The following is a 22,714-nucleotide window of genomic DNA, read 5'->3' on the forward strand; positions in this document are numbered from 1 at the left end:
ATATATATATATATATATATATATATATGGGCCTATATATATATATATATATATATATATATATATATATATATATTTTACAGTTTATTAAATATAAATTTTGACTACAAGGTAGAAAGTAAATCACAATATTTGATAAAACTTATAAGTATACCATTTTTACAGTTAATAAATAATAAAACTATTTCTGACTATGATATTTAAAATTTAGATCGATAGAATATTAAAAAACATACCGGTATTTGCAGACGCAGGCCCAAATTCAATAAAAATCAAAATTTTTCCTGCGAAAATCGGGCTTTTTTCACAGAAAAGGTATTTTTAGATTTATCAACAATCATTGTCAAGTTGACAATATACAGAGTGTTTTCTAATTAGTCTAAAAAATTGTGGTGTGATTCCTCATGTGTTCTTAAAACATTTTTTATATAACCATTTATATAACCATACTTCCTTTCTGATACTACAGGGTGTTAAAAATTAAAAAAAATCGATATTTTGCTTAACATAAATGGTACACTACTGCTTTTTTAAAGAAAATATATTTTTTTCTTGAGTGGCCATCCTTTTTCAACAAAATTGATCTTTTGAGTTTTTCTTGTTCATCAAACGGTTGCCGAGAAAAAAATAAATATACTTATTAAGAGACCACCTTAAGTCGTTTCCTAACGATTTTTTATTTTTTAGATTAATTAGGAAACACCCTGTATATGCATATCACAGGCAACCTTTGCAGGCAACCAAATAAACTAGTAACCTCTAAAAATTATTTTTCCTACCACTAGCGACATACCGTGTTTTTAGTGAGTACTAAATTATTTAATCAAAATTTCACCATATAAGTTTCCAGGCAATGATGTGTCTTCAACAAAAATGATGCGAATTTACTTATCCACGAAGTTTATAAGATCTAAGGTACAACCGGTACAACGATATATGACGTAACGTTGAAAGTTTTTTTCTCTTTTTTTTATTTTGTAATCCGTTTCTTAGATGTCTCCTAGTATGAGGTCAAAATATTAAATAATAATCGTTATATCATTTATTTTAGGTTTCTCCAAGAAGCATCTTCTTGAAAAGCATCCTCCACGAATCTGATGAAAGCAGCGTTCATTCTGAGAGGACCCTGTTGGCCTCACCCTCTCCTGATGTTGATTTGCAGAAGAGAAGTGAGTACATCAACGCGAAAGAAGTGACCAATCATGACGTCAAGCTCTGGCAGAAACCTTCTCAGGATCCAATAAGAAAAAATGCGTCGGCTAACTCTCTACCTAGCCATAAGAGATGGCACTCTAATCCAGTTCAAACAGAACCCAGCGAGCACTCTTTGAAAGTTCTTTGGGTTTAAATTTTTCGAGTATTGCCTAATTTTTTTTTGGGAGTATTATTTTTTTTTGGATGTTGTAATTCTTAAAATATTTTTTGGAGATTAAATTTCTGTTGTATTGATTTGTATTATATAAAGAATTTTGGCTTAAGTTATAATGGTAGATTAAGGCTTTTGCCTATTAACTTTTATGTAAGTTTTGCTATAATTTTGAAAATGACTGTATTTATTTTTGCTTTTCTGGCTATGCCGTTAAATAAATTGGAATCCCAGTATTCTAAATTGATTTGAATAAACTTTCGTTTAATAAGTATCGGTCTTTTATTTGGAATATGGAGGTAGAAGAGATAAAGTATATATTGTATAATGCATCTTTAGGGTCGATTGTTACAGAATCAAACTTAATAATTTTGAATAAAAAGATCAATCTGTTGTTGTTATTAATATAGATTACGTTTATTAAACAAGCTTTATTAATAAACACGATTATAACAAATATTTATAATTAAACCAAAGAATACACCAAGAATTAGACATATTCTGTGTGATATTTATCTAGTCTAGTAGTAGTAATAGTCTGGTAGTAGTATATTGGTCTAATGGCCACATCCAATTTACATCCGCTTTACATGCTCATTCAATTATAGTGAATATCTCAGTCAATATGATATCTCTATCAACTATATACTACTATGATTGCCCATCATGCTTGACATTTGGGAAATGCTTGGCAGGAGGCAATGACCTCTAAATAAAGTAGACCCGGCATTTCATTCATAAAAAGAAAAAGATCAGAATCAGACATTCGTTTCTTGTTCTATGCGAGTGGGAACAAGATGGGCTGATCGCAGTCATGAAGGATTCCCGAGAGAATGGCAACGCTGTTCAGAGAATTTGAGAATGTGTGCCAGTGGCGTAGTTATTTTGATTGTAATATATAATTTAATATTATATTCTCGTAAATATGATTTTTGGATACGATATATTGTTGTGCTAGATGGCTCTTCAAATTTTGAAAATGACTACTTCTATACTCCAATCACTTCTATACGAAAATAACTAATTGAAATTATGATATGCACATTTCCATAGTAATGTCTGTAAATTGCTCCAGTAGTAATATAATCCATCAAGCGTTCAATGAATACGAGCCGAAGACGACTTTTATAAAACATTTATGTGAATTAATGGTATTATTTTGATTGAAGCAAGGGTGAAAAATGAGAATATTTTTTTTTAACAACAATAATAAAGATCTTTGTTAAACAAAAGAAAATTTCTAAAATATTTACTTATTTCTGGATCAGTTTCTTCGCGGATAATCGGGACCTTGTACTGAATAAATAATTAACTATTCAATAAAACATATCAAACAAAGACACATTCATCTTTTAAACTATATAATTTTTTTTAGTCTTAATAAACAAAACAAAAAATACATTCCTCTATTACAAAAATTATACTATCAAAAAAAACGGCGTCAAAAATGACAATCGGTGATAATTTTGGCAAGGTGATATGTCATGACCCCTACTCTTGTTTATTTTTTAATGACACTTACTGGCAGTAGTACGCCTTAAGGTTGTATTTGATTTTTCGAAAATTCGAAAACATTTTTTTTGGATATCGATTTGTGTTTCTGGAAAAGTTCTATCCTTTTATAATTTTTCTATAATCAGTATTAGTTTTTGACAAGTTTTATGTCAATTTTTAATAAATGACTTTTTTTTTTCGATCATATGGTATATCACTATTGAACATTTTTCGTAATTGTGACATCTTTAATTTTTTTATATATTTTTTCAACAAATTAATATTCGCATTTGTATACTTGGTTTTGATAATATTTAAATATTATGATCAAGATATTCAATAAAACCAAACGTGACGAAACTAACTTAATGTAATGGTTCATTACTTATAACGGTACATTCCAAAACTGTGTGATTTACTAATATTTCCAAAGATTTTTTCCTATTTTACCTTTCGGCACCGCACTGATGTAACATAGCCTTACTCACCTTCGAAATCAAACTTCTAGGTTTAAATCGTCTCTATTTTTGCAAATTAAGCAAGTTCGCACCATTGTCTTATTGTTTCTAAATAAAATCACTAAAAATAATACCACAAAACACTAAAATATATGGAAATCACCTCATAAAACATTTCGAAAAACCACAACACATTGGCAACGCCGTAAAGCATTTTATGAACGAATTCGAACTGGATGTTTTGTTGGCTGCCTGAATTTTATATATATATTATAATATAATAAAATAAATGCTGTTAAAAATTTTCCATCACCTAAAAGTTAAAAAGAAATTAAATTATTTCTTGGTTTAGTAGGTTATTATCGCAGATTTATTAAACATTTTGCAAAAAATACAAAACCATTAACTAATTAATGCTTAAACAAAAATGCTAAACTAAGTCATTCTATAGAATTTGTTGATTCTTTTGAACCTGTAAATCTTTATTAATAAACTAGTTGAAGCCTGGCGCATCCTCCAAGACATCAGAAAAAAAACTTTTTATTTTTTTTTAATTAAATGAAAAAGAAAAAATCCGGCGACGACAGTTTTTAGAAGAGCTAATTAGCTATCTTTTAGTAAAAAAGCAACTTTCTAGAGCAAATCGTTACTTCAGTAGAGACGACACAGATAAACATTAGCATTTTATATATGTAGATTCACCAATTTCACGATATCCTGATTTTAATTAACCTTTTGTTTTACTCACTCGCCACTCACTCAAGCAATTATGTTTTAGGCGCAATTGTTTCTCAAGGAACTGTCTGAAACTAAATATTCGATAATAGAAAAAGAACTAATAAAGAAACTATTTTATAATTTCAGCTAATGTTTCTTGACAAAATGGAGAATGTGCATTGTTCATGCTAATCTAATAAAATAAATGCCATATCTAGCTACGCAGATTGTTCTTAAATTTGGTATACTACGGATCTTCGGTGACATTGCAATATTATGGTACCTTAAAGCATATCAAGTGGTACCATAATATAGTACACTATTATGATATCATTTCCTGGAGTTCGATTGGGCCCAAATTTGGTATACTTGCGTTTCTTTATAAAGATTTGTTTAATTAATAATTTTAATTTATTTTACGAATTTTAATTTATTGTTCGATGTCGTGACGGCAACTTTTATGTTGAACTAATATATTATTAATTGTACCTGTGTCACTTTTTAAAATCTACCTAGGTCTATATAAATAACGTGGCAAACGGAAGAAATTTGTTATTATAGTATTTTTAGTCAGTTAACATTTTTTGTACTGCATTTTAATAAATTATTTCCATTATTATTAAACTTATATTTTATTACTAACGTTCCAGCATTAATAAATATCACTATCAATCGCCCTGTATATTATTAATTTTAAAGGTAATTAAAGGTATTTTCTTAGTTAACATTATAAGGTAGTGTATATTAAAAATGTATATGTTTTGTAATAATATACTTAAAACTATTTTAATAGCCAAAGGAATAATTAATATAAGTGTATCTGACAAGAAAAGAAGAATATAAAGAAACACATACTGGCATTATACACAGTAAAAAGAATGGGATGCCAATTCAAGTCTTTTTGAATCTGGCAACTGTGCATATTTAGCCGAGCTACAAGGCCATCTAGTATTCTATTTGTGCAATTTTAGCTCTTTCATTTCGAGTATTTTTCTGTTGCGTAGCTAGATATTCTGTGATATAATTAATAATTCCACAAACTATATTCATAAATTAATAAAAATAAGTTTTACGTTCACCAGTTTGTCAAGAATCATATTTTAAAAAGTTTTATAAGTATATTTTCTATAAATTTCCGTTAGTTAATTTTATACTTTATGTAACGGCCATACCACGTCGGTTCAGCAGTTCCCGTTCGATCACTGAAGTTAAGCGACGTCGGGCGCGGCTAGTACTTGGATGGGTGACCGCTTGGGAACCCCGCGTACCGTTATTTTTTAACAGCAGCAGCATGGGGCTTACGCTGTATCCATACTGTGGCAATATGGGGACAGTACCTGTACCTTGGAACGCTACTAGGACCTTGGATAATGTCCGTAACCTGGGCCATAACCTTGGACACAGTCCGTCCATAAGGCAACCGTACAGGGGAACACTACACAAGACGACGCACCGCCTCTGAACGCTGAAGTTGTCAGCAAATTTTTGCAGCCAATTTCAAGAATAATTCAATAGCTAACCAAGATCCCAGCCGTTGCGTTGGCCGTCGAGGCCGCCTGACTTAGTGCCCATGGATCTAATCCTATGGATATATTTGCGGAAGAATAAAGGTTCCTTATTCTTCTGTATAATCGAGACAAGAATTAGAAATACTTAGTAGTTATGAGAGTAGTATCTTTCACCCCCACTGAGTTAATGAGTTCCGCGAGAAATTTTCAAAAACTGCCCCGTCTGTCAAAATCTCATGTCTTGGTTTGCTATTTATTTTTATTGTTATTAGATACAGTTTAAATGTGTTGATGTTGGTTAAATATATTTTAAATTGTTATAAAATTCTGCATCTCTCATAGCAAATATTATTTTCGTTTTAATTGATGTTCACAGCTAGAATTTTTTGCATTACAGCCGGTGCCGTTCAAAGCCTACTAATTTAAAAGCCGGCGAATTTTTATATACTCTATATCTCGAAGAGGAATCGAGCAAAATATCAAGTGTGTTATAGTTTTGGAAAGGTAATTTTAAATTCTTTTCAATAAATTAAAAATATACAGGGTGTCCCATATAAAAAATCAAATTTTCTGTTGATAATTCTTAAATTATTAATTTTAAAAAAAATATACTTAAACCATTAAATTCTACGTAAAAAGGCGCTTTGGAAATGTTTTCATAAAAATACAAAATTTTCCATAGAAAAAAAGTTACAGCGACTTGTTAAAAATGCATATTTTTGAAAAACCATAGGGGAATCCCCCCTAGCACTTGGCTTGGTCTAAGAAGCATCTCACTCATCGTCTTGTCCCTGACTGTAGTGTCGTGGCCAGGGAATTGCACCAAGACATATAACGATACCGGGCGGGGCTACGGACAGCCTCAACCTTGGGGCACCCCATTGTATTTTACCCCTTACTTCTACATGCGGGCTCTGTAGAAGTGGACCGACTGTCCCTAGCGACTCATAGGAACACTATGAGATCTGGTAATAATAGTAATAAAAACATCACCGGTGAAGCTGTGGGGAAACCCCCTAGCGACACTGTAACAATAAAAGTTCCAAGGGGCCAAACCCAAAGAGAACTACAGGAGAGGTGGCTGACACTTGCGTGAGACCATCCTCCGCAAGTGGCATACGAGCTACCACCTCCTCCAAGCGTCGGGAGCCTACCTCCTACCTCTAAACCCAACAGGCGACACAAGCTACCGTTTCGTCTACCCGGCCTGGGTCGTAGCTCCTCGACTGTGAGGGACACGGGTCTCCGTAGGAAGTCCTGGGACTCTATGATGAGTTATAACTCAAGAAAGGGGGACACAATAGATCTCTAAGGTCGCAGAGATTAACCCCCCTCCCACTTATTCTAAAATTCTCTAAAATTACTCTTTAGTATAACTGTTATTTTGTAGTTAGAACAATATTAATCTGCTAGTTCAATAATAGACATATTATTTCATTTATAACAGAATGTTTATGTAAACTTTCAGTATGTAATCGAACCTTATCAAGTATATCAATCTGGCTGGTTTTGTAGCTTAAGTATTCCTTTAGAAGGCCTTGATAAGAAGTTTTGCTAATTTTTCCGAGTTTGGCAGTTACAATTTTTTTTAATCGAATAAAAATGTAGCGTTTTTCACTTTCAACACCCTGTATCTTAGAAACAATGCATTTCTGGACGTATGTTTATGGGAACTTTTCTCCATAAAATGACATGAGGAATCACTCCCTCGAGTATTGATATGTTATTGACACCCTGAATAAACTTATGTATTTATGTTATATAATTCAATCTTAATCTTGTCAATAAAAAAACGCTAGGTATATAATAAAATTTGAAGCAAATTCTTTATATGTATATTATTGGCCAGGTTTTGAGGTAAAATACCCCATAAGTGCGGCGGCCAATAATTTTAAAATTCATCAAAGTTCCAACCACTCCGTATTCGACGCGTCCCGCGTCTTCGCGAGTCGATCGGCGTCGCATCGGGTGCCCGGCGCCGCCGTCCGCGGGCGCGCGCCTGCGCCCTGCCTCCTCCACCTGGCGCCCCAGGTCCGAGTCTTCGGCGAAGCGCCCCCGCACCCGCATCCAGGTCGGGCGCCAAGGTTATGTTGAGGCCGCTACGATGATTATTTTTTATCAAATTCCGCGCCCGTTTCCTTATCAGCCTTGGACTGTAACCCGCGTGCCGTGGCGTCGTCACCGGATCATCGCCAGAGCGCGCCAGCACCACGACGGCTGACGAATTTACGATTCCGCCGCCGAATTGAACGACGAGGACGGCACCGCCGACGACGACCACCACGACGCGACCTGTGAGTACGTTTAGTCCGTTTCGACGCGCCGAGCGCCTAGTTTTTCTCGCATGTCCACGGCCTGAGGGGTGCAAACCTCTCAACACACAACCGCCAAAATTCCGCGTTCAATTTATAATTTCGACAGTGACAGTGATAGTGAGATGAGCTTCAAGGACCGGGGCTCACCTATACTACTCGAAAGCGGCCTTAAATCATTTCTAGGACACCCCGGACACCCCTTCCCACTATTAAACGGTAAGCCCTAGTTCGCTTCTATACAAAAATACTACGCGCACACCCCCTTTCAACAGCACCATCCTAATACTTCAATTTAGAACTAATTTATCTACATAAAATAACAGCAGTTGGTTTAGAGAATGAAATTCTGTCATCATTCAGCAGAATATTGAATATTTTCATTAAAAAATTTCCATTTTTCGCTTAATTTTCCTGCAATTCGTGATCCTTCACGAGCGGTCACATGTTTGGCGTGGGAGACGCAGGCGCGCACGAACGTTGCCAAATCGAACCACGTTTCAGCAGTTTAAACAAAATTTTGACTACCTTGTCAAAAAAGGTAATTAAGATACGAAACAAATTTAATATTGTTGTAAGTAAAAAAAATATATTTTTCTACACTTAAATCAAATTCAGGTTAGGTCAATATTAGGTTACTTCTACAGAGTGTCTTTATTTAAACTTTTCTAATAGCATGGAGTGTTAACAGCAATACTAAATAGACTGAAGTTTAAGGTACCTTCCTAACCAATTACAGTCTTTCTTACGTTATAGCATTTGTCAGTTTAGTATTTTTTTTTGTTGAAGATAACATTATTTTTTCTCCAATATAATTTTACACTTTCTTATACCGGGTGCGTCTCAAAAGTGGCTCACCTCTACAACTTTTTTATTTTTTCAGATAAAAAAACGAGATTTGGTATGTTAGTATATGTCATAAATTAGGATTGATTGACGTGTTCAATTGTTTTCGGTCACTTCCTGTTTTACCGGAAATACTACAATTTTGGATTTTTAAATGACATCCTCGGTATTTTTTACTTTATTTGATAGAAAATGAGAGTTTGATTAGAATGACATGTCATATTATCATATGTCAAGTTTTTACATATCCGGATATGGTTTACTAGAAATTTTGATATGCGGTTTATAACGACAATTTGACTCGAAATACCAAGTGTGTGGTACCTACCAAATTATTCGTAAAAAAATGCTTTTTCCAAATATGCTAATGAACCACCCTTGTTCCCTTTGAAAAAATGAGATACGATTAAAAATAAGATTTGGGTATATTTTAACCGTCCAAGAGAAGACACGAAAAACATTAGACGATCAAATCTATTTTTCCAAGGCTCCTTGATTAAAAATTAGTGTTTTTAACACAGCCATGGCACTCTTGATTGAAATTTAAAGTACAATTTTTTTGTAAACAAAAATGTCAATTAAAAATCAAAAGTTGTAGTAATTTCCGGTGAAACAGGAAGTAAACAAAAACAGTTGAATACGTCAATCAATGTTAATTTATGTCATTGAATAAATAAAAAAGTTATAGGGGTGAGCCACTTTTGAGACAAACATAAACAGTATTTCATAGATAATAGATAATGCTTCATTTAAAAATGAAAATGAAATAAAAAATGAAAGAATATAAAATACGTGTATCAGGTTGTCTTTCATACTTTAGAGTTTTTTGTTCTATCTACCTACATTGTATATTGTGTCTAATGAATAATAATTAATAAATAAAGTGAAAAGGACATAAAATAAAGTTATATTGTACTTTTGGGTATTTACAGATATTTAATGGTTTTAAATGAAAAAAAAATCTCCATTAAATTACTTACTGACAGAATCTTTTTTGATGAAGATTTTTATTTATTCAGAAAAACAATGTATCTAATAATTTTTTTCGAGTTTCCTTTTGTGTCGCACGTTTTTATAAATAAAATTTGACAAGTTATACTATTTAGCTATATTTAACTTGACTCCCAGCGACAATGTACCTGTCAGGTTAAATTTAATTCCTGGGTATATATCGGCCGCGCCGTAAATCAATGGAAACGCTGGCAACCGTGTACGCGCGGGACTGCAGACGTCAAATGTGTTCTCGTGACGGCATGAGATTTTATAATAATTGATATAATTTAGAGTTTATTTATAGGCGGAAAAGCACGAGGAACTGTGAGATGCATTTGCGCCGTTCACTAGGATATATAGATGGGTGTTTCGGGATTGGTGTTTAGGAAAAATTGTCCTATTTCGACATTTTCGTGAACTTTGTATTTTGAGTTTTTAGTGGTTGGATATAAATACTTGAGAGTGTTGTGTTAGAGTTTATTTTACAATAATACCATATCTATGCAGTATTGTCTTAAAAATAAAATATTAATAAAACAGAAATGAAATGAATAAAAAATTTATATATTTCAATGTTTTACTACGACTTAGAACTTTTAAGGGCCAGTTTTCTTGATTCAGATTATCTTCAGATAGTAGTTAATCTCGAGATTTCCTACGGAACTTGGTTTTATAGGTTGGCAATAAAACAGAAGTCCAAAGTTTAAGATAAGATGGATACGATCAAAAAAACTACAATGTCAAGATTTGGGCTTGCACAGGTATTTATTTATTGTCAGAAAATGTCTCTTTTATTTTTTTTAACTGCATGTCCATGTCCATGGGCGTAGACCTAGGGCTTTTGATTTTTAAAAAATGAAGAAAAATAATATTAAAAAATAAACACATTTTTGAATAAACCGTTTACATGAATTTCTCTATCAATAAATTTGATATACTTGTTATCAACTCGTGTTCTCGTGGATTAGTTAAATATCTATTAGTTATACCTGCAAATTTTGTAAAAAATATAAACTAAAACACATTTCTTTTGAACAAAACAAAATAATATTTACTAAACAAAACTAGAAAAAGAAATTTTACTAACATCACAAGCAAATAAAATTTAATATTTAGCCAAGATTTTTTTGGGGGTGCCCAGGAGTACCGGGGGTGGACCAATAACTAATATAGCTCAAGTTTGCCCTACCAGAACGTGGGGCCCCGCAGAGTCCTTCAAAAAAACATTTATTAAAAATATATATTATTTTGGTTTTGTTCTTTATTCAGGGGGTCCCAAAATATCTTGCACCGAGGCCCCCAGTTGTCAAGTTACGCCACTGGGGTGGACTCGGCACCCCGTCACCCCTTTAGTTACGCCAGTGTTTAGGGTGGGACAAAAAAAATGTCAAAAGTCAGTACCAAAATTTGCTTTACGTTATGCTTTACCCAACAAAACAATAACTTCATTTTAAAATCTCTGGAAAAATCTTGATCTCCCGCTCTGGAAAAATCCTGATAAAGTATCGATTCCAAATTCATTTTTCGCTTCTTGAACCAATCCGCTTTTCATCTACAAGACTATCGATGTTTTCATTGCTCCTATCGCAGTTAAAGAGGAATAGGTTCGGATGGACACGGACCTCTCTCTGGTACTGATGAATGTAGTGCAAAAAAGCGGAGAGATCAACTCTGCCACTATCCAGGTTAATGCCGAACAGAGATGGACCCACCGAGCAAAAAAGAAAACTCCTTAGTGCTGTAACCCACTCAATTCTGCTTTATGCGGCACCTCTGTTTGACAGGAAACTTTCAAATGTCAGAAATACCAAACAGCCCTGTCAGAAAGTGCAGAGGAGGGTTGCTATGCGAATATGCAGGTCCTTCCGCACAATTTCTAGAAGTGCCTTGATGGTCAAGTGCACTTCTTTTTACAGAGTCGATGGCTTTTCTTAGGTCGATGAATGCAATATAAAGTTTACTCTGCTGTTCCTTTACTTTTTCCTGTAGTTGGCGAACAGAGAATATGGAATCAACGGTTCTGCGGTTGGTGCGAAAGTCCATTTGCGATTCTGGGAGGAGTTTTTTCTATATGTGGGTGCAGGCGGTTTGCCATAATTTTTGCAAGAATTTTTCCTCTAATAGCCAGTAGTAAAATTCCCCGGTAGTTTCCACAATCTGATGCACTTCTTTTGTTCTTAAATATATTCACTATATTCGCGTTGCGAAAGTCGTGAGGTACCTTAGCGAATTACACTATACCAAAGTTTTTGTTTAATATCCAAAATTTCCAATCCAAAAAAAATTAACAAAAAAATAAATTTGTATGTATTTTAATGATCAGGATATACACATGTAACAAATATTACTATGTTTCTATCATATCCTTAATGGTTTTATTAATTTTCAGTCTTATCTCGATAATTTACCATTTATTTACATCAATTAGCATTACACGTTTAAAAAAAAAATTAACGCTATCGTGCGTAAAATTCAACCGTATCTAATTGACTTTTGACCTATACTAGGACTCACCTGCCTAATTTCATTTTGCAGTGTAATTCATTATTTCATGTAGCTCGGCAAGTTTCCCGATGTGGTGTGTTAAATGATTAGAAAATAAGTCAATAATGTAGTTAATAAATGCAAAATAAAACACTAATTCACAACGATACACCTAAACACTTTATTTTTGCACTGAACGCGCGTTTCGCTAACTATGTTAGCATCATCAGCAGATGATTAATACTCAAGTTATTAGAGATTGATTTACTCAAGATTAAAACTAGTTTTAATCATCTCCCGATGATGCTAACATGGTTGCAAAAATAAAGTGTTTTGTTGTATTGTGGTGAACTGGTGTTTTATTTTGCTGTTGTGACACCAAAGGTTCCAACCCTCAACTGTAATGGTTAATGAATGTTAGTAAATGTTGTTTTTTTTATAAAATATAACAAATAACAAACCGTAGTACTACAATAAATATATGGTCAAATAGTACCGTATGATCGAATAAAAACGGCGTCAGCGATGGCTATGAAATGAAGATCGCTGTCATTTTATATGTAAATTTATATGGGAAATGTCATCGATTGTCATTTCATAGCCATCGATGACGCCGTTTTTATTTGATCATACGGTATTACTCGTATGATAATATTTATACTGGTTTATTACATTTTTAAACTCTGTTATACTAACCGGGTGCGTCTCAAAAGTGGCTCAACCTATAACTTTTTTACTTTTTCAAATAGAAAAACGAGATTTAGTATGTTAGTATATAACATAAATTAGGATTGACTGACGTAATTTTTATTTTTCAATATACCGGGTATTTCTCAAAAGTGGTTGACCCTTATAACTTTTTTATTTTTTCAGATAAATAAACGAGATTTGGTAGTATATGATATAAATCAGAATTGATTCGCATAAATAAATAATCGTATTACTACAATGAATATTTGGTCAAATAGTATTACTCGTATAATAATATTTATACTGTTTTTTTAATTATTGTTTTTGGTCACTTCCTGTTTCACCGGAAATGACTACAATGCACAGCCGAAACTGCTTGACAGAGAAACACGAAATTTGGTAAATGCGTTCCTTAAGTGATGTATGTGAGCACTAAGAAGGGATTCTTGGAAATTCGGCCGCCAAGGGGTTGCAATCCTAATTTATGTCATGTACTAACATGCCATTGTCTTCCGACTTTGGCCCGTCTTTGGCTTGAGATCGCGAAGCATGGAAAAACCTAGAAGAGGCCTATATCCAACACTGGATGGAACCAGGTTGAGAAAGAAGAAGAACACTAACATGTTAAATTTTGTTATTTATTTAAAAAAATAAAGAAGTTATAGGGGAGAGCCACTTTTGAGACTCACCCGGTATATTACGTTACTTATTAACTATATATAACGTTTATTGCATTTTTTTGTACATATACTGAATGAATGATAACAATGTGAAGTTGGTTTGGAAATAAAGATCGAGACTAATTCAAAATTCAAGAATATTTGCGTAAATGTAAAAACTACGTTCGAACATCTGCATGACTGATAATTGATAAATTCATTTCCCTGTAAATAACGAACGTGTTTTTTCCGAGAAATATTTTTACATTACAGAAATTTAGAATTGCAGACTACTCGTATATGCAGTATTTAAAATCAGTTAAACGTGTATACTGAATTTACACTGGTACGTTTTTTTACTAGTACTAAGAAATAAGATTGTTATTACAGTCGTTATTATTAGTTATAATTATTTTATATCTGTCATATACAAGGTGTCCCAAATTGGGAATTGGGATCTCGGAAACTAGAAGATCTAGGAGGTCGGTTGAATTAAAAAGGTGACATTTGACAGGTACGCGGTATCCATTCTATTAATCTATAGTTTAAAATATGCGAATCGTAACTACTACGATATGTTCATAATTTTTGTTATGAGTAAGTACGTATTAAGTCTATAATCTATAGTTTCAATTAATACAATGCACTTTGATTGATTGTAATAAGTATATAACAAAAAAAATAATTGAAGCTAATAAGCGACCATTAAATTTTATGAAAAGAATATAGTATCCCTTTTGACATTTCAAAAACGTTCTGTTGTCAGCTTGTTCCGAGGCATGTTCTCTTTACAAGGAGCAGTAGATCGATTTTTTTGTTTTTCTTTACAATTTTCAGAAGAGATCTCTGTCTTATTTTTCCGTTGTTTAAATCTGTAGTATTAATTAATAATTAAAGTTGGGGGTTGGAATCTGCAGTTTTAATAAAGAATTGTTTTAAGAAATAGCAGATATATTTTTGCATAATATTTATCTATACTATGACTGTGTTCTTAGTACATCTTTCTATTTTTTTTTCATTGACAATTATTAATGACGTTAAATTACAAAAGCTATAATAATCCATTATTAGGCGTAGTACGCATACACAGCGTATTTAGAAATATGTTAAAGATTTCTATTTATAAAGCACTACGGGAAAAAATCATTTATACGATCACAATTTACATCTCGAACTGTAGTAAGGTTATAGGTATCTAAACACACACACACACTCACATACCCATCGAGCGGCTAATTCCAAAACACTGGCTTAGCTGGAAATCATCCAAATGTTATAAATAATGTCTTTATGGATTCAAGTTACCTCTAAGATCGACCTAGTGATATAGTTTTTTGACTGCCGTTTTAACATTCCACAAACCATTTATCGGTAAAACAAACGCCATAAAATGTGGCTAAAATCCAGTTTTTGATCGTATTTTAATTGTTACGACTATACAGGGTGTCTAATTCAGATGATACTACTAATGTTATCTCCCAAACATCTCCCACGATGGGTTAAATTAGTAACAAGTTGTCTTTTTTGATGGTCATCTAAAAAGATCTTTTTATCGCGTTGCCAAATTTCCCTTATTTTCTGTGACAAGAGGTGATTTGTGAAAAACGCCTAAATATATTTTGTGAAATATTTAAAAAACTGTTCATTTTCGAAACACAGTTTAAATAGGAAGTTTTGTAAGTTTTTTGGCGCTATAACCTGGTTTCTTTAAATCTCATCGACGTATCGTATTCGGGCTACTACATTATTTTTTAAAGGACCTGTATATTTTATTTCACATTTTAACAGCTTATGACTTGGGAAAACAATGGATCACGCTTACCCCAAATAATGTTACTTGTTTTATACACATATTGTAGCATTAGAAGTTATAAAAAAAAATGTTTTTTTATAAGAATTTTCTTTTGGAAAAAATATTAAAACAACTAATACTATGCGACGGAGCTGTTCGCCGGTGAGCAATGGGTCGTAAGCTAGTGAAAATTAAATTGTGATACTTACGTCTTTATAATATACTGGGCGCCACTCAGTTTTCCATTTACTTTCGAAAACTTCTAAGTTGAGAACTGAGAAATCAACTCAGAATATAGGTATTACTTATTTTAGGAATTACACAAATGAAACGCTGAGATAAACTAATAACTAAGTATAATTAATAATTAAATGTTAATTAGAATAAAATAAGACTATGAAAAATTTGATGTTTGAAAATGTCTGTTGGTAAATAGTATGTATCAAAACAGATCACTCAAGATGGTAGTTAAATCTGCACGCTTCTGAATATTAATATTTTATTAATTATTCCGCAAAAAGTCTGTCGATCTTGGTACCAAAATATAGGGACTCTTTATATTAAAAAAACCGTACTATATAGATATCAGAAATATGCATAACATGAATAAAATATTTCAAAGTGACTCTAAAGTAATCAAATGTATAATATGCCCGAAGGGCTTAATGCATTCAAGTGAATTTAAATTATATAAAAAGAAATGATCTGGCCTTTTTTTATCCGTTCTGGTCACAAGCTGGTTGTGGTGAACTGCTACTGGAACTGGATTGTGATAAAAACGTCTCTACACAGACAGGAACCTAAACTGCTGTGGAATCAGGAGATTCCTCCGTTATTCCCGGTGTGAATTGTAGGGACAAAACGTGGCCCAAATGTCAGGTACAAAAAACAACATGGCACCAGAAAATGCTACCATTAAACCAAATGCGTACCATAAAATAAAACCCTGTCAAAAAAAGAAGTATTAGGAAACGTTACGTTAAAAATAAAAGTCTTACCTCTGCTCAGAGGGTTTTCTCAAACAAATTGGCAAAATGCCAACAACCGCCGATAGCTCTATAGGTTTGAGCCTTTACCACCAATATGGCGAGGGAAGGTAGGCACGAAGTGCAAATATACACCGTCAGATATAAAGTGACCAACAAACTTCGACCGGACTGAAATATTTCGCCAGAAATAAACTTGGAGAAAAAAAAGACAATAGCAGTACTTAGAATGCCATCTCGATGCGAGGACTTAAACTTGATTTATTTAAATAAAATAATTCTGTACATTTATATAAATTATGTGTAATTTAAATAAAATGCTACAATATACATAATCAAAGTGATCCGTATACTCATCTCTATCCAACACTTTGTCTCTTATTTATGGGAATATTCTCGATTATATATTTTTTTAACAAGCATGCTACTACTAATGTCATTTGAAAAAATTCCAGTTTCGTATTTAAAAAAGAAAAATTAAGTTGATGATGTTATATTGGAAACGAAACGTTAGATTGAAAATCTAATAACATTATCAAAATAAAACAGTAATTCACAACCGAGTTTACCACTAAACACTAAAACATTTTTTTTTGCACTGGACGCGTATTTCGCTAACCATGTTATAGATATATCGTATATCCCATATAGAATATATTTCAATGCCGTTTAATAGAGAGTTATCCCATGGTTTAAAAAGAATTTTTAAGATTGTCAGTTTTAAATTTCGGATATTTTTAGACTTCGAAATAGGTATAACTTCAATCAACGGTATAACTTTATGCAAGGCAAGATGCAACTTTCCTTTAATTTAATTATCTTTTTAACACTTCCGGTACGGTCTTCTCACCATATATCGGCTACTCACCATCTACTAAGCATTAAAAGAAGCAGTCTAGCGATGGGATATATACCAACCATATGGAGAAGAGTAAAAGTAATCTTCATACCCAAAATAGGCAAAACTGACTGGACAAATCCCAAATCATTTAGGCCTATTATTCTCACATCGTGAGAACATACGCTGGAGTAAGTAGTTGACAACCATATTGGAGAAAATCATCTAAAGGTTAAACCACTGCACGATAGTCAGCATGCCTATAGAGCGGGCAGATCCACAGAAACTGCTCTGTACCAATTAACGGAGCTAATAGAGACAAGTCTGGATAGCAAAGAAACAACAATTTGTGCCTTCTTGGATATTGCGGGGGCGTTTGACAATGTACCACATAAGGTGGTCGGCGATCTCTAGAAACAAAAGGGGTGAACAAAACTATTATTCGCTGGTTTTGGGAAATGCTGTCAACACGAACAGCAGAGGCTCAGATGGGCACCAAAATTGTAGCCGTTAAAACAACGCAAGGAGCTCCAGAAGGTGGAACTACTAGTCGAATTAACTCTAGCGGGAATATACACCGCATGCATTGGGTATGCGAATGAAATAGTCATGATCGCTCGGGGGAAACATGAAGGTACCCTGTGTGATATTATCCAAAGAGGACTCCGTATCACTGAGAGATGGTGCAGGATTGTCGGGCTGAGTATCAACTCAGACAAAACTGCGATAGTGCCATTCACCAGAAAGCGAAGTCTGAAAAAAAAACTTCAAAAGAATCCAACTAGATGGAAAGGAAATACTGCCATCACAGGGAGTCAAATATCTGGAAATAACCCTAGACAGTAAACTCTTGTGGAACAGGCATATTAAGAACATTACCAGCAAAGCCACAAAGGCTCTCATGATATGCAGAAGACTGGTCGGAAATAGATGGGGCTGCTCCCCTAACATTTTGCGCTGGGTGTATACCATGAAAGTAAGACCCATGATTACTTATGTAGCAGTTGCCTGGTACACAAAACTAGAGCGATGGACGGCAAGGCTAAACCTGTGCAAAGTTCAGAGACTGGCATGCGTTTGCATCATAGGAGCCATGAGAACCTGTCCAACAGCAGCAATGGAGATCATTCTAAATCTAACACCACTGCACATTGTCATAGGTAGATATAATTACGCTTAATAGTCGGATTCGGGTAATGTCCGAGAAAAATACGCAAATCTAGTTTTGAGCAAGGAATATTTCCCAAAACCGAAAAGTTAATTTTATTCCGTTATTTTTTTTGCTTATAGTGTGATTTGATTGCATTGGTTTCACTCTTTTTGGTTGGATTGGTTTAGTTATTTGACGAGTTGGTTAGCGTGGTTATTTGGAGGGTGTTAATTAGTAGTTGATTTTTCGGGTTTGGGAAATATTCCTTCCCCAAAACTAGATTTGCGTTTTTTTTTCGGGCATTGCCCGAATTCGACTATTGAGCATCCTGCAGTTCCCAGTGGATGACATACCAAGAATTTACAACTTTGAGAAACACCTCGCTGTAGTATTGAGCAATAAAAAGGATTGGAAGAGAGAAACGTTTGCTCAGCATTTAAAAGACCATGCCATAATTTGGTATACTGATGCTTCTAAAAACAATGCGGGAACAGGGATTTATTGATATTGATTTATGATTATTTGGGTCGAGAACTAAATATTCCGAACCAATGGATGCTACTCTAGCATCCTACAGGCAGAAACCTACGCTATCGAAAGATGCGTACAACTTATCTTAGATAGGTACTAATGGAACCAAACCCCCCTCCCACTCATTCTAAATTCTAAAATTCTATATCGGACTCCGTGTATATTGTTTTAAAATTAAAGTTCTAGACTATTCAGTTTCTTTGCTTCACATTTTAAATTTACTTTATTTATTTCTTAATTTTCTGATAATATATTTTTTTATTTCTTTGTAAATTAAAGATAAAGACATTAAATGTTACTGTCATATAGCTACATAATTTTGTTCAATAGAATTCAATTTGAAATCATTTAAAAAAATATACATACTTATCTAAATCGACCTGTATACCATTCTCGTTGAGGACACCGGATATCACGAAACAGAATGCCTTAGTAAGCAATAATTTCCTTTAATAGTGGAATAATTTACTATAACAACGTGTTTTATGTCTAGATCTGATAATGCGTGCATAACAAGAACTAAATAACTAATGCAGATAAAATATTTCGCTGACAATAGATACATTTTACGTATTTTGAAATACAATACATAATATATAGGGCGTTTCATTTAAAAAAATACAACTATAACATTTTTTATTTATTTGGGACACTCTATATCTTGTAAAAATATTTTTAAATTGTAGCCCTAAACCCAGAACTTACAATTTGTAAAAATATAATTGTTTAGCTTCAATACTCCGTGTCAAGGCTAAACCTATGCAAAGTCCAGAGACTAGCATGCGTTTGCATCACAGGAGCCATGAGAACCTGTCCAACAGCAGCAATGGAGGTCATTCTAGATCTAACACCACTGCACATTGTCATTGGTAGATATGCCAATGCGACAATGATTAGAATGGTTACTAACGGAATTAGTATTGGGAGAATTGTCAGATCAGGGGCTTGGAACACCCTCAAAAAGGAAATACCACTCCTGCAACTCCCAGTGGACGATATGCCAAGAACGTACAACTTTGAAAAACATCTCAATGTAGTATTGAGTAATAAAAAGGATTGGAAGAGCGAAACGCTTGCCCAGCAGTTAAAAGACCATACCATAACTTGGTATACTGATGCTTCCAAAACCAATACGGGAACAGGAGTATTTGGGTCGAGAGCTAAATACTCCGAACCAATGGGCACTTACCCTAGTATCCTACAGGCAGAAATCTACGCTATCGAAAGATGCGTACAACTTATCTTAGATAGGAACTATCGGAAACAAGAAATAGCCATCTTGTCTGATAGTCAAGCAGCGTTAAAAGCGATCAACTCAGTATCAATCAATTCGAAATTGGTCAAAGAATGCATAGAGAAGCTGAATAAATTAGGCAAAGAAAACAAAGTCCTCCTACACTGGGTGCCTGCTCACCAAGGGATAGAAGGCAATGAAAAAGCAAATAATCTAGCTAGGAAAGCAGCGAACACTCCACTAACTGAACCAGAACCGTTCTGCTTTCCAAGTGGTAACCAACTCAAGGCGGAACTCAAGAACTTGGAAGATTCCATCCGCAACCTGGAATGGAAATTTTCCAATGGTCTAAGACACTCGAAGAAGTTTCTGAGGGCTTATGATGAAGAAAAATCACAGATCTTCCTGGGTCTGAGTAAGAACAATCTTCGGATTGTCAGGGGTTTTTAACAGGACACTGTCTCCTCAATGAACACCTTAGTAGATTGAAACTAAGAAGAAACGGCGAATGCAGATTCTGTGGGTAAGATGGGGAAACACCAGTACACCTCATCACTGAGTGCGCCGAGACGACAACCATTCGTGCCATGAATTTTGGTACGACTGATATTGGAGATGGAGAACTACTCTCTATAAAACCGTCCCAGATACTGGCTTTTGTCAAAGCCCTGGGACTGTATGATGAGTTATGACTCAAGAAAGGGGAACACAATGGATCTGTAAGGTCGCAGTGATTAACCCCCCTCCCACTCATTCTAAATTCTAAAAAATTCTAAATACTCCGTGTCATATGTGGTGAATAATCTTGTATATTATTGGATAAAATTTGTAATACCATACGATCCAAAAAAAAACGGTGTCAAAGACGGCTGGGGAATGACAATCGATGATAATTTTGGCGAGGTCATTTACTAAAAATTGACTTACAACTTTTTTTTAAATTAACACTAATTATAGAAGGATTAAAAAAGGACGTTTCCAGACACACAAATCTATTTCTAAAAAATATCCTTTTCTCTGAACCATTAAAAAATAAAAGAGGAGTACCGGCCAAGGAAAAACTTTTAGGGCTTGACCTCGCCAAAATTATCATCGATTTTCATTCTCCCGCTGTCTTTGACGCCGTTTTTTTTCGATCGTATGGTATTTTATGTAAAATACTTAAATAAATTTATAGTTTTTTTACGGATTTTTCTACCATTATCTACAATAATCATTCTTATTATATTAAAATGTTAAATTGTTTATTGAAATTACCTGTACTATTTGATAAGGATAATACGTTAATTTCGTAAATTCTCTAGAAAATTTTAACATATTCAAGAGAGTGAGACTTGGATGAAAAATCTACAAACGTCAAACGGCTTTTACAAAAATATACTGGCGTTTTTGTTCCAATACAAAAATAGAAATACACACGCAGACACATAGAAAAATCGTTAATTTTTGAGTAGTTAATTGAGCCGTGTGTGTAAATATCTACCTTGATCTTAAAATAAATGAAAAAAAATGTAGGCGTAAAAATACTTTGAAATTACTATACTAAATATGACCCACTGTTACTCATTCATTTTCTAACAGAGAGTGAAAATTGAAAATGTTTACAGGATAACGCGGTAGCTGTTTGCAATTAATGTTAATACCTATTCGTTTATTTATTAATTATAAATACAGTGGCTATTAGAATATTTTTAGCAATTTGTACAATACAATTTTGGATCACATAATAATTAAATTCAAATTAAAACACGCTTATAATTCTGGCGTTACTATAGATTGTTTAAAAAGTAATAAATATAAAGAGTTACAGCTGATTTTAGCCATTCAATAATGCTTTTATTAATATCTAATTAAGTCTTTTTTAACGCTAATATTAAATCTGGATCGTTGATGTTAATACAGATATTTTTATTTTTTTAAAATTTAGTTATTTTACCAATCAGGATCTCTGGTACGACTGCCTGTAAATGCTCTTTTTTCCATTTTTATTTACCGAAGATCAAGCTATTTTCATATATATGTATGTAGCTTGTAACGTTTTTAGTTCGTTACATGTCTTTTTTATATATAATATATGATGTCTGGCCTATCATCACCGGATTCCCTCTCGTTCAGGCCGGATAGTTTATTTGACGCGTAATTTTTACGTTCCCTAGTCGCCAACCCTGTTATCGTTCGACACAACCCTGTTATCGCTCTGAGGAGGCGCTGTCAACATCGCTTCTGTCAACTCTCTCCGTGCTTAACCTCACTTTGTTTTGACGCTCTGTTGTATCCCAGCTTTTAGAAATGGTGATTATTTCAATCTTGCTGTATAATCTGAATCAGCTGCTATTTCGAGGCTACAGGTAAAGATAGTTATTACCTTTATAGATTCGATATTATTATTGAATATTTTTAGGGTAGAGTTACGGATGTCCCAACTTGTATTTGTATTTTGCTGGCACGTTGGCGCCTTTTCTTTTGTCCTCCAGAATGTCACATGGAAGAAAGGACATGTTGTTTATTATTTATTGAGCCCTCGGAAGTATTTCGAGGTATGTTTATTTTGTTTATTAGACCTTGTTTGGTTTTAAACAAGAGTTTCATATTTTTAGGGTCCAAGGTACGGACTGTGTCCAAGGTACGGACTGTGTCCAAGATACGGACTGTGTCC

At 33.7% G+C, this 22,714-nt stretch overlaps 2 protein-coding genes and 1 pseudogene across 3 annotated transcripts in view; all 3 read left to right on the forward strand.

Moving 5' to 3' along the window:
* Positions 1-1,638, forward strand: part of LOC115880900 — a 149,754-nt gene extending 148,116 nt beyond the window's left edge. For both annotated transcript variants that reach the window (XM_030898226.1, XM_030898227.1), the window contains one exon: positions 1,052-1,638. In XM_030898226.1, coding sequence (XP_030754086.1) covers positions 1,052-1,348 — 297 coding nt within the window. In that variant the 3' untranslated portion in view covers positions 1,349-1,638. The remainder of the gene's footprint in view (positions 1-1,051) is intronic.
* Positions 1,639-5,193: 3,555 nt separating this feature from the next.
* On the forward strand, positions 5,194-5,311 carry LOC115880935 (annotated as a pseudogene).
* Positions 5,312-7,603: 2,292 nt separating this feature from the next.
* LOC115880890 (hepatic leukemia factor) overlaps positions 7,604-22,714 on the forward strand; it is a 290,548-nt gene continuing 275,437 nt past the window's right edge. Inside the window, exon 1 of the mRNA XM_030898219.1 lies at positions 7,604-8,074. Coding sequence (XP_030754079.1) covers positions 7,981-8,074 — 94 coding nt within the window. The 5' untranslated portion in view covers positions 7,604-7,980. The remainder of the gene's footprint in view (positions 8,075-22,714) is intronic.

Source organism: Sitophilus oryzae, unplaced genomic scaffold (assembly GCF_002938485.1).
Source record: "Sitophilus oryzae breed Bouriz unplaced genomic scaffold, Soryzae_2.0 scaffold_1660_pilon_pilon, whole genome shotgun sequence".
NCBI classification, from domain to species: domain Eukaryota; kingdom Metazoa; phylum Arthropoda; class Insecta; order Coleoptera; family Curculionidae; genus Sitophilus; species Sitophilus oryzae.